Below are 13,875 nucleotides of genomic sequence, written 5' to 3' on the forward strand. Positions count from 1 at the left end.
GCCAACCAAGCCATTACAAAAAACAAAATACAAGCATTTGGATATTTGAAAGCTTATGGAGGGAGATATTAGGAAATCTGTCTATAGCATTTCAGAAGATCGTTGATTGATCTCTTGAGTAATACTAGTAAGAATAGTGTATATACTAAGACAATACGTTCAAAATTATATAAAAAACTAGCTAAGTAGCATACTGTTTTATCCTTAACAGCATACATAAAATGAAACACATAAAAACCATAAAATATTATTTATTAAAAAAATCGATCTAAACATGGGTTGTAAATGTCTCAGACACAATATAATAATTACAGTTAAACGAAATCCCTAGTTTTAGGAAATAAACTACTAAAAATAGGAATAATAAAATATTGTCGAAATTGGACATCGAAGTTGTAAATTGGATTTATATTACAATCGTAATTTATATAAGGCGACCAACTGCAGACCTACAAGTAACGCTGACGTAGCCTAGCCTCTTTGTAATATAAAAGCATTGACGACTATTTTGTTAACCTACTATACAAGTGACGTACGCCGAAAAGTTTTCAATGTACAGCACACACATACAACACCAAATAATAATGAATTGATAGTTGTTACCCTAGCATGTGAAAAGTATAAGAAGACAATTTGACTTTAAACCGTCACAGAATCTGCTAAATTAAATTTTTGGTAGTCGGCCGCCTCATATCATAAGATTAAATAGTTAAATGATCACAAAAGCATCCCAGTAAAGCACTTTCAAAATAAAATTAGTGAATAATAATAGGATTGATAAAAATTTGTAATTAAAGAATATGAAAAATTATGTTCACGTCATTCGAGAAAAACTTAGTAGATTCATATTTGGCACTTTAATATTGATAATGTCTATTATCATACTTTTTCTATCTATTTTCGATCATTAAAGATAACTAAATACACAATCCTATCAAAAACGATTTTAAACTGTCCTTTATGTGTTTAGGAAAATTCTAATCGGCACAAATGTTACAACTTATTAGCATGACTGCTGTTTTTTCTTCTAAAAGCAATAATTTTGCACAATATAATCGAGTTGGTCAATGTACACAATAATAAATTCAACCTTATTTGGACGAGTCAAAGTCGGATTTAGAATACACCAAACCTCCACCCTGCGTGGACTTTTGGTCGGAACATTTTGTATCGCTTCTTGTGTATCCAGTTGTTATTAATGATCGAGATTTTCTATAGTTAAACTATTTTAATGTAATTTTAATCATCTGTGCGCTACAAATGTGGACGATGTGAATTCATAAAGTTATTTCTTAAAGAATTCATTCAAATGTATCATTATTATCATACGACGTGCAGAATGTGTTTTTTAAGTTATTATTGGATACAACGAATTTTAGGATAATACCTACTAATACATACATATAACTTTTCATCAAAAGACATATATGACCAGATTTTAAATGATACTGGGCAAACACCAGACTAGAGAAATATTATATTAATACGATACGTCCATTATTTCTTCCTGTTCCAAGACAAAATAAATATTATATAACATAAAACACTAGGTTTTGTGAAAATGCTCCATCTAGCGTGGTCTTAGCTCAATATCTTTTAATATATATAATTCAACAATATAACAACAAAAGATAAATAACACAGTGTTCAAAGAAATTTGAAAATTTTATCTAAACATTACGATCTATTCTAAAGGTATACGATAATTTAAGACTTATACATAGTTTCAGACATGTGTTTCTCTTACAACTACAGTGAGATTTATATGGGCGAGCGGTCATTTTCGAGCGATACTTAATTGTGGTACAATAATGCCCCTCTTTTATACAAATAAAGAGAGAAATGAAGGACCGAAAAAACATGGAAGGCGATAAAACACGTCATTTTATAGGCCATTTTCTACGAATAATTTCAGTTAATTTTTTAATATTAAGATAGTATGACAATACTGTAACTTCAATTGCCTTCCAAATCAATTTGTTCACTCACTCGTAAAACTATGTTGTTTAATATAAATAATTTAATGACGTCTTAATCACATTAAAATCATAATAAACACAAAACACATAGAAATAACGTAAAGAATACGCAATCAAGTCAAACAAAATTTTCGCGCCATAACTTGACACTTTTTTTTTTGAAGATTTAATGGTTTGATTATGACATGTCCGCTCGCCCCGTGCACAGATAATACGTAGATTGTAGAAGCATGCAAATATTCGATATGTAACAACGCTAAGTGTAATGACACATATTACAATTTTCCTAAATGTAAAAGGCGAAAAAATAAATGCAACGTTTAAATTCTAAGACTCTTTTTTAATGTAAATTTGTTCTAAATCTTAAGAGTACTAGCCACGATAAACGTGTTAAGGTACAGACGAAGGGCTACGGTCTATTCATTCGTACTAAGCCCAACATTGTTATAATCCGACACATATCTACCATTCTCATCCTATATTCGATGTCTTTTAACTTTTTAATTACACGCTCAAACGTGTTACAGCCAAAGTTTTTCTGAAATTTATTATTACAATAGTACAATTATAAAATCAATGATGTAATTTACAATTAGAATAGGACTTTCAGACCTGAGATATCTGTACCTTGCTTCACTCAATTACATAGCACCGACATTCTTTCATTAATTCAGACATCAACACATACCTCGCATATTAATTCATAATTTAAATTAACATTAGGGTTAGCACATACGAAACGGTTTAGATAAATTTACAATCGTGTGCACCGGTTTCAAAAAAGACTAGCTTAACAAATAAAACAATTCATAAGTTATACAAAAATATTTCCACACCGCATACCATCATACTGTTGTTATCCCCTCTTAAAAATATTTTAAATATCAAATAGTTAATTCTCAGTAGCTGAGATCAATAATACTATGCTAGTGATTAATTATTATTGCTAATAGTGCATTGAATATTTATTTAATTACGTTGGCACTAATTTTATAATGTAATCTAGTAAAATTAATAGGAATCGGAAGAGAAGGGAATAATTGACAGCTATTTCACGGGCGTACGAGCGTTATACACGTAGCGTTTTCTAGTAGACGTTTCAACGCTACGTTTGAACGTTACTACACTTCAATATTCAAGGAAGCCTCTGTAAATTTATAGTTAAATATCTCCAAAAGACGATGACTAGTAAGGGCAGTGGGTTATAGTGCGTCTAACGCGGCGGCGACGCGGCTGCGATTCTTTGTCGCAGCCGCGCAAACTTGCCGTGAACAAGTCGCAACTGCGTGCGCAGCCGCGTCGAGAGCTCCCGCTGCAGAGCTTGCACTTCGATCAGTTCGCGACGCAACTGCTGATAGTCGGAACGCACCTGTACAATGACAATTTACTCCATCTTGCGTTAGGGTCGCTCCGCACGTTGCGATTTTACGATGATAAAGTAGAGAGTATGGAACGACCCTTAGTTACGTTGCATCGTTGTCATGTATGCGCCAGATATTTTATAAGAATACAATTAAATCACTCAAGACCACATTCATTTATCAATGTCTACACTAAACTAAATGAAGCCACAAATTATTAAACTTTGTCACCCATAAAAATTTCATTTCATTTTATTTCTTTGCGTTTTCGAACTTGACTCAATTTAGATTAAACACTAGTTTTTAATGGTCGAGATAACCTACAAACTAAATAGCCAGAAGTAAGACGATATGGCAACATTTAACATCTGGCAATACATAACAACATTGCATATCACGCAACTGTATAACACATTTCGGAAACGAATTATCTCTAATGCTCTTCACACGTAAGCGATTAGAAAGAGAGATAAGAAATTTGTCGTAAACACAAATGGATTTCGAGAAATAATGACATGGACATGGTATCCCATGGGAAGTAACATGTGAGTGTGGTGTTTGCGAAGATAAAAATTAAATTCAAGCTTAAAAATGGCTGGATAGTAAGAAAGCATCGTTAATATTTTTTTTTTACTTTACTTGATAGAACAACTCTTCACTTATGGTACGTCAATTTACAAACAAAAAGTAAGCATACTAAAATTTGAAATTTTGCTGCTAGAATAAATATAACAATTAAAACACTAAAAAAAATAACCCAGCCACTTTTAAAAACGATATCGGATCCACGAGAAATATTCGACATGGCAACTCCTGCAAATAAAAGAGAAGCCCTAGTTCAAGCGACAACACTGCCTCCTGTTGATCAGGCTTTCGCAAAAAGTAATTATTTATTGTAAGTACACTTTCGGGCCTGGCTCAAACCTCGTATCGCATTTAAGCCCGTCAACTATCAAAGCGAAACGCTTACAGCCTGCCATTTTATATTTTATTCATCGGTTATTTGACATCATATTGTCTATGGTATATATATTCAACCGTTATTTCGATATACTCATGGTACTGTCTCACAGAATAAAATATTTAACGTTTTAAATTAAAGTTTAATTTGTTTTCTATGATCTACCACCACCTGCGTTGTTCCCAAACAAATATGTCATTGGGACCTTCAAGACAAGAGCGTATTAAAGGGCCAGCAAAGCACGTGTAGCCTCTGTTACAAGTGACCATGTGCGGTGACCACTTAACATCAGCTGACCCACTCGCCCCTTTGTTTTCTTATCGACTTCTATAAGTTCTCTTATGGATTATACTATTACATATCTACTACTGTACGTAAAAAAATATTTCATGAATATCCATAAAAAATGGCGACGAATCGCGAACTATCCATTGTTTTTGAAAACCTCGGCTTGAACAATGTATTGTTATCAATGTCATCTAAAGCTTTCATTTCAACGTCTGCTATTATGATACTCCAGTTTTGATTCAAATTGTAATCCCGCTTCATTGTCCATAAACAATATCATCAGTGGACGAATGAAAATGGCAAGCTATAAGCAAACACAACGGAACACTGAGTAAAGTCTGACCTGTCTTCAATTTATAACGCAAGGGGCTGAAAAATAAATATTTTACTTTTTAAACAATCTTCTTAGACTTAAGATGTTCGTAAATAAAAAAAAAACGCTTAGAAAACCATAGAGCATTATAATACTTTAAATTATAATAAGAAATATAAATAATTGTTATCAACCCATTATTTTTTTCTATTAATACCAATAAAAAGTTCAAAGATATCTCATGTTATCACAATATAGAAGAAACACAACAAAATGTTTAGCAGTACAAAGTAAATATTGACTCGAAATATACTCATATCTTACGTCAATATTTATGAGTTATACGCTAATGAAATCTGTATCGTCTTAACCCACAGCGCTAGAAAATAAGAGCAGTTATATTGCACGCCATTTCATATAATAAAATATTAACCGCGTTTGACCGAATTGAAGTAGTGATTTAAAAAAAAATGCAGAGTTTTCGAGCGTGTGTATAAACGTACATATTATCTAACTGTATGTCCATTTCTTTAGCACGCCCCACAGCCCAAAACCAAAAACAAAAAAAATATTGATATAATTATACGGTGTCGTTGTTATTATCAGAAATGTATCAGTGATTATCAACATGGCTTCCGCAAACTACGTAAAATTAAAAGAAAAGAGGGGGGGGGGGGGGGGGGCGTTATCTCCTTGTTTCTTAAAGTAGCAATATGGATATTAAATGAAAAATCGTAAAAAGAACATAAGTGCAAAACTAAAAAGTGAGCAGTCGTGTTTTTCTTATTTTATTGATTAACTAACCCGCGGCGTCACTCACTTACCCGTACCCGTACCCGAGTAAAAAGTAGCCTGTATGCTATAGCCAGACTATAATCTATCTCTGTTCCGATTTCATACAAATACGATTAACTGTTTTCGCGTGAAAGAGTTATTAACTTCCATACATCCATCCATACTTAAAAAACTTTCGCGTTTATAATATTAGTAAAAAGATATATTAGAACCAACATTTGTCTACATATTTGGTTTTTTGGCAAATTTTAGTGCATAACTTTACCCTTCTTATAAGTGTTTTTAAAAATCGCATCTATTCAGACCATTGTTTCTAGGTTAGGTGGAAATAGAAATGATTCTGAATTGAGCTTGCAATGCAACCACACAAGATCTAGGTCTAAATTATTGACCTAGATCTTGACACTAGTGCCTAAAAGTTCTAAATTTTGGCTCGCTTATATCCCTCATCTGTACATATATAGGTTTGTATGTAATAGATTCCTTTAGGCTTTTGAACCATTGTAAACGGATAGATTCAATTAAAATTTTTACATTAAGGGACACTACATCTTAGCAAGGACGCGTGGGTGAACTGAAGCTTCACCCTGGTAATTAATTACACAACAATAACTTCATGAGTTTATTGTATTATCCTAATAAGGATGTAAACACAAACAAATAAAAAAGACGTACGTGTTCTTTTAGTTTAAGTATATTTTTAAGGTTCCACTTATTAGTTAAGATATTAATTTTTTAAATTTAACTACGACTATGATTACGATTTATTTTAATCTATCCCAAAATTGAGTGTGTTTATTTGTTGAACGGATCCCCGGAACTACTGGACTGAATTCAAAAATGCTTTCAGCATTGGATTGTGTGATCCCCAAGTGCGTTGGCTATATATATGCCACGGACGAAGACGGGTTGCATCGTAGGGTATATAAAATCACGATACGACAATTAGGATTGGAGAAGTGAAATATATTGCAAAAGCTGGAAAAATATTCTTATTCGAGTGCTTCCGTCGCTTGCACTATGATAGTAAATTAATGCGCATAACACCGCGGGGCAAAACTAGTTTCTAATATAATTGAGAGTGACGTACAAGCCAACATATACATACAAGCAGTACATAGGAACTTTCTTTAAATAGCTCTGCTGATTGCTTTCTATTTTTGACTAATACATAAGGCCATGTTCAGTGAATCATGAATGTCACGTGATAAAGTTAACAGGAGCGTAGTGGTGCGACGTTTCAGTCTATATCTAATAATACGAATTGAAGAAAATTCTCAAAACTACTGGACTGATTTCAAAAATTCTTTCACCATTGTTTATATTATGTGATCCCTGAGTACTAGTCTATATAATGTAGTTACGGACGAATTCCAACAAGTACCCGTGGCCCCTTCAACAATGCGGCCCGACGGAACATAGAGGGGGTTTAATCGGTAGAAATCCGACACAACCTACGGCCACTTCTACGAGGGCCCGTGGGCATCTATGAAAGATATCCCCACTATAAAAAATAATGTCTATATATGTGCCACTGTTGAAATTTGGATGGATAAAAGGCTGCTTATGTATAGATTGTTTAGTGATTTATTTGTAGTTGTTTTATGTAAGCTATAGGGGAATATGCTCCAGTTTTTATTGCTATCAGGAACTAAGCTGTATGAGGACAAGTCAAGGTATTGGGGCAATACAGAACACCCTTAGAATCAGTTGGAAATAAAGTTAGGGAGGTATGAGAAAGGCATCTTTACATAATCTTAAAGACACAAGACAATGAGGCTGTTTATTGGCTGATAACAATTATTTATTTATATTGAGTTACATTTATTTTTTGTGTGCATACTGGAAACCTCTATATTCTAATCCCTACCAGGAAATTTACTGTGTAATTTAGAAACAGTAATACTAATATTTGTCTAAAATTCATATGTTACATTACATATTTCAATAAAGGCAATTAATAAGATCAATTAATATAAGCATTTTCATCTTATACAAATTAGTAGCAATAGTTAATAATTATATGAGTTACTTGTGATCAATAATGATAAACAGTTTATTTACACATAATTTGTTAGTAATTCAGTGTGAATTGCAAAATGAGTGCTTGTCATGCACATTATTATGATTACATATGATTCTATCACAAAAGTTCATAAAATATCATAAGTATCTTTCATACAACATACTTCATTTAATCTGTAGGAGGGTGCTGTCACAAAACATATTGATTTTCCTAGTTTGTGAGTTGAAGACTTCACAAGTATAAAATGTAGATTTTTGTAGACAAAAAGGTATTGTTTATAATTAAATTACTAATACATAAAAGAGGGTTCATATTATGTTTATATATTATTATATTATGGAGCTATTCAGCCCTTCTCACCTCTGACACCGATTTAAGTAAGTTAACAAGGCAGACATCCTGGCGGTCAACTGGAGCTACCAGTTCCTTCCCACCTCCATCCAGGTTCCACTCCATTAGGTCCAACTGCTCGTTGGTTTGTTTCATCTGTTTATTTAAAGAGTTTTTACATTTCATAATCATTGTCATCATTAATATTGGTTTCAGGTAAATCAGAAATACTAGTGAAAATTATAAACAGAAATAAAAAAAATATATAAAACATATTTAAAGGAAATGAAAAAAGAAATGTCCATCCATTATAACCATACAGGAAGCAAATGAATTTCAAGGAAGTAGTATCGATCTGGCGGGTGTATGCAAATCTTATCAATGATTAAGCATAGTTAGAATTGATAAAATCGAACATCGGGAAAATACAATAGAAAACGTAAACAAAATAGATTGAACGACGAATTCTTGTGGTGTTTATATTTCCATACAGTTCGCTTTGTGACCATACACAGTAGCTAACTGTATTGTAATTTACATTAAACAAGACTTACTCATCCTGAACATACAAACTTAGTGCGGCACACCCGTTATGCAAATAAAAACGTAATTAAAATGTATGTTTTCCTCCATACCAAATTCGTATAACAATAATGCATGCTCAAGTTCAAAGCTACAAGGGGAATTAGAGCGAGTGAAGTAGTATTTCACAAATTATTTATATAGGGAAGCGGCGCATTGACCTAAATAAAACCATAGCAATTAAACAAAGATTTAACGGTGTATCACCAGTGAACTCACCGAATCATCTAATTCCTCAATTGCGATCTCTTTTTCTGTCATTTTCACAGGTAATTTTAAAATTTTAAGTTATAATTCACTAGAATTGAAGGAAAGGTAAAACCGCAAAACGACCATTTTCCTTGAACAAAAAATTAAGAGTAAAAATATTGGATGTCAAAACTCAGATGTCAGACCATTTGACAGATACAAGGAGACAACAGACGGGTAGCATAGATAACACACTTATATAGACGGATAGTATTTTAAGAGAAAAGCGAACTGTCGCAAATTTTGTTGGAGCACAGTTCAAATTTGGAATCTAAATAAGATTTAAAACGTCAACCACTACACAATGATAATAGGCTAGTAATCTTATCTTATACCTTTAAACGAGCAATTCTTGTATATATATATATATATATATATATATATATATATATATATATATATATATATAATTGGAATCTCGGAATCGGCTCCAACGATTTTCATGAAATTTAGTATATAGGGGGTTTCGGGGGCGATAAATCGATCTAGCTAGGAATTTTTTTAGAAAATGTCATATTCGTGTTTTTTTTTTTCCTGACATCTATTGGTGAATAATAATACTATTTTGCTTCGTAGATAGCTGGACAACTGAAATAACACATAGGCACTTTTTATACCGATATTCCTACGGGATACGGACTTACGCGATTTCAACCGCGGGTCACAGCTAGTACTTAGTAATACGTGCTATGACATTGACCACTTCTACATTAAAAACATACATATTATTATTCGCTATATAGTTGAGAGCAAAGATTACAATTTTCGTAAGTTTCTTAAAACTCATTAAAATGTAGAAGTATATAGGTAGGATTTAGAGTTAAAATTTTCGGTCCGGATCTGTAAGTATTAGTAAGCACAAGTATGAACTGAAATGAACCACACTAATGAAGTTATTTAGTTGTAGTAAGTAGTAAATAATTTAGAAGCAAAATTTTGCGGTCATATCTCAACTCTTCTAATGCATATCAATGGAGGTTTAAGGTTACAAATAAAATGTCAAGTATAATTATATACATTTATTTGTCTTTATAAACATACATAATATAGACATTCACAGGATAGTAGTGAAAGTTTTTAATGTTTATATTTCGAACGATTGCTTTACTATAATCAGAGATCATCTTATGTTGTCGCTTGAAATACGAAACTATGAAACAATATTTCAAAGAACAGACTATTCCATCTATATTTTTCAAGTCCGTAACACTAAATTAAAAAACGCTATCTTTAACGCCATTGCACATATTAAAACTATTTTCCATATTTTTTAACATCAAACATTTATAGTGGCAACACTAAACTCTAAAGCATTTGTAATTTATTTCATTAAAATTAAAAATCAGCATCTAAACATAACTTTGTACAACGCTTCCCTTACACCCATCGATATAGTATAAGTAAAAACACTGCAAGGGCCAGTTTCACAACTCGCTGATAGTCACAGGTAGCATATTAACACTTGATGTCCGCTTTCATATATTATTTGTCATTAATCTGACAATTAAGCTCAACTACACCGAACTTGTGGAACTGGCCATAACGCATGCTTTTGAAACAACCATAAAATAAATATTTACATTTAAACAGTTACTGAATAAATCATAGCAAACTATACCTTAACAACTTTAAGGCTTAGCGGTGGTTACTTAATACTATATCAATGTTTACATCGTATACTTCAAGTTCAAATTGACATTGGATCTATTGCGTTTACAGAAAACTGCAATTAAAAAAAAAACTACTTAAAAAATATATACACGGTGCAAATTACTTTTTACACGGTACGTGATTTGCATATTTTAAAAAATTTCAATCAATTTTGAAACTCCATAGTTCCGACTATACTAAACTAAAACGCACTAATTCATATAAGAAAATTACATGTAAATTCGTAAACATTACAAACTGTGGCAAGCAACCAATTTGGTATTCTGTTGTTTTCACATTTGCGTGTACAACATATATTTTAAAGTATTCAAAATGTATCATTCTCTAATTACTTTTTGGCTTGATGCAATCACATAACATCGAATTAATTATTTATCCATTTGGCAATAACATCCGTTGAAAAACACGTTATGTCAACCATAGTTAAGAAATACGAATCAAGTCATTGACTTCTAAAGAAAAAGAAATTCGAATTTCAAAAAAAAAATAGCGCCAAATCACTCTGATAATATACAAAATACGTGGTGCATAACGTATTACGTGGTTACTACTTACATCGAATGTCAGTCAACGCCGCGTCTTGCCCGTAACACTACGTCGAGACCCGGCTCTGTCCGTGCAGGACGTATAAGGCCGCCTTACTTAACTCCAATTGTATGGAACATATGTACCAAGAATTTTCATTTTTGAACTTATTCTGTAGATCTCTTATCCCACTGGCGCTAATGTAACTTTTTTATATATAAATCCAATAAATTTATAAAAAGTATACGCAGTTATATTTTCGAGAGAATTGACTCAAAGAATTAATAAAATTAACTCTTTCTCTTTGAGTTTATATTTAGTACATTCTTGGTAGATATATCCCTATATACAATTGATAGAAACCATTCTTTCTTCATAGCACACAATATGAGACATTACATTTGCGAATCTCATGGAAATCGTGATAACCAATATATAGTCCTTTGCTATTCAATAAAATCTTTTTATAATATCCTCACTTACAAGTGTTTTGTCTCGTTCGCTCTCAAGAAATTTTCGTAAGAAAGAATGTGATTAAAATATCATATTTATTTAATGGCATGTGAAGCTTATAGGTAGAGTGAAATGATATTTTTGATAAAATCTTATTAGGTATTAAATCTTAAAACAAACATAGACATACATGAGCCAAAGTCTATGGATCATACTAGTTTTAAATATTATACCATCGACTTCAATACATATTCCATAGACAACTGGACTGAGCAACTGTTGAATGAAATAAGCGCTTATTTTACGCCTGTCTCTTTCTTAAACATGTTGTGTTTGTAGTAAGCATAGTATCCTTACTAATATTTGTGAGTGTGTCTGTTTGTTCTTCTTTCACGGCACGACGCATAGTATGATTTTTGAGTCTCGAGATAGTTGGGAGGCTAGTGTCCTACGCAAGCGAAGCCGCGGGCGGAAGTCCTGTTTTTTATAAATATAAAAAAATACTATCTAGCTACAATTTGGGTTTTTCTTTGTACGTTATATTCATAATAATAAAGCGAGTAGTGTAAAAAAGAGACAAGCATATTAGCAAAGATGTTTAAACATTTTCGTTTCTATTATCTCAACTATAATTAGACAATGCTCAGTACATTGTATTTATTTAAGTTACTATTTATATGCATGATTTCGCATTCGCAATATTGGACTGGCTGTGCATACTGAACGGTTTAATCTATGGTCTTATAGACCAAGCCATAGACAAAGTCTAGTTATAATCATAACAGATTAAAATATAATCTTGTTTATACTAATACCGTAACAAAAAATATTGTATTAACAAACAGTCGATTGTCTAAACGACAACACCGGTGGTTTTAATGTATCACTATAATGCAATAATTGCCTATTCATCACACACAACTTTTTTTAAATAAATGCGATTACAGAATTCTATAATCTACGGAAATTAGGTCGTCAATTTCTATGCGCAGGGCATAGACAAACGGTTCTATGCTCGAGCATAATTAGTTTTGCTGGTCACTTTAAATATCACAATACTCCAAGGTAAACCATAAACAACACAGTTCATTACACAACTATATAGTCTACCAATAATGACACGACTATATAGAGCCAGGTATAGACAACAGGTAGTCGTCTACGCCTGGCCAGAGACACCTTTGGCTAGATTGCATATCACTATCAACCGTAGGAAAAATTATAAATTACTATACACATTATCATAGACGTCTACAGCGCATAGACAACTCGGCGCCGTCTATGGATCACAGACAGTGGGGTCGCGTCGGCGGCGACGCGTTTCGTCAGAGTCATCTATGGCCATAGACAAGCGCCGTGGTCCCGAACCGCAAGGAACTGAGTGGGCCCGAATCTATCTCTGGGCGATTGTCTATGGGCTCATTTGAGGTCGTCCGTGTCGAACTTCTGCTCGGTGACCGACACCGCGTCCGACGCGAGCGTCTCCTTCAGTGGCTCCACGCAATTCTTTGGGATTAGTGTGCCTGGGGGACATAACATTGTTTTATATACTTCCTATATACATATATATAGCCTATAGCGCTCAGGAATCGCATTATTAAGACGGTGTAAGATCTTTGGTCGGTCTAGTAGTTTCTGGGTGTAGCGAAACAAACTCTTCATCTTTAAATAGATAGTATTGTTACAGTATACATTAGTTATGATAGTGGCATATTTAGTATTACCCAAACTATTGATTGCTTCTCGGTGTACTTTCCTGTATCTCTTTTTATTTATTTGTGTACTTATGAATCGTATTAAACGTATTACCTTTCTTTATTTCCTACAATAAAATTAAAAAGTAAACAAAAGTAAAGCAGTCGCCACTGACCGACGATCTTGAGGCCAGCGTCGGTCTTGAGGCGCACGACCTGCATCTTGTTGTGGTGCGAGCGCGCCGCCAGCGCCGCCTCCACGCGCGCCCACACGGCCAGCACCGAGCCGGCCAGCACGTGGTAAGTGCGCACGCGCAGCCCCACCTGCAACCCGACAACACGCGCCATTTAACATTTTGTCTTCTGCTGTTCTACTCGCGTACACCTGCTTAGCATAAACTAAGTGAACGAGATCGTATTAATAGATTTTCATTGTTTATCTTCCTGTCTGTCTGTGTGTATATCAGTCTGTCTCATGAACCCAAAAACAGTTGACCTCCCTCCTTCTCCCCCCCTCACCTCGCAGTCGGCCGCGTTGCGGCACACCGCCTTCCAGTAGGCGTGCGAGCAGACCCGCAGCGAGGCGGCGTGCTGCGCGCGCCACGCGGCCTCCGCCTCGCCGGCGCTCACGCGCTTGTACTTCTTCTG

At 33.8% G+C, this 13,875-nt stretch overlaps 2 protein-coding genes across 3 annotated transcripts in view; both read right to left on the bottom strand.

The window, feature by feature from the left end:
- Positions 1–235: 235 nt before the first annotated feature.
- On the bottom strand, positions 236–8,995 carry LOC119834179. Its single transcript, XM_038358490.1, has 3 exons — positions 8,855–8,995; positions 8,084–8,209; positions 236–3,348 (listed from the first exon to the last, which is right to left on the bottom strand). Exons 1-3 carry the CDS (start codon positions 8,894–8,896, stop codon positions 3,193–3,195), a joined length of 324 nt encoding a protein of 107 aa, XP_038214418.1. The 5' UTR covers positions 8,897–8,995; the 3' UTR covers positions 236–3,192.
- A 947-nt stretch (positions 8,996–9,942) lies between these two features.
- The window catches only part of LOC119832908 (protein strawberry notch), a 34,236-nt gene continuing 30,303 nt past the window's right edge, over positions 9,943–13,875 (bottom strand). For both annotated transcript variants that reach the window (XM_038356743.1, XM_038356734.1), the window contains 3 exons: positions 13,747–13,875; positions 13,404–13,551; positions 9,943–13,056 (listed from right to left, as the gene is read on the bottom strand). The exon at positions 13,747–13,875 is cut by the window's right edge and continues 31 nt beyond it. In XM_038356743.1, the coding sequence (XP_038212671.1) occupies positions 12,953–13,056; positions 13,404–13,551; positions 13,747–13,875 (381 nt within the window). In that variant the 3' untranslated portion in view covers positions 9,943–12,952. The remainder of the gene's footprint in view (positions 13,057–13,403; positions 13,552–13,746) is intronic.

Source organism: Zerene cesonia, chromosome 2 (assembly GCF_012273895.1).
Source record: "Zerene cesonia ecotype Mississippi chromosome 2, Zerene_cesonia_1.1, whole genome shotgun sequence".
Lineage (NCBI taxonomy): Eukaryota > Metazoa > Arthropoda > Insecta > Lepidoptera > Pieridae > Zerene > Zerene cesonia.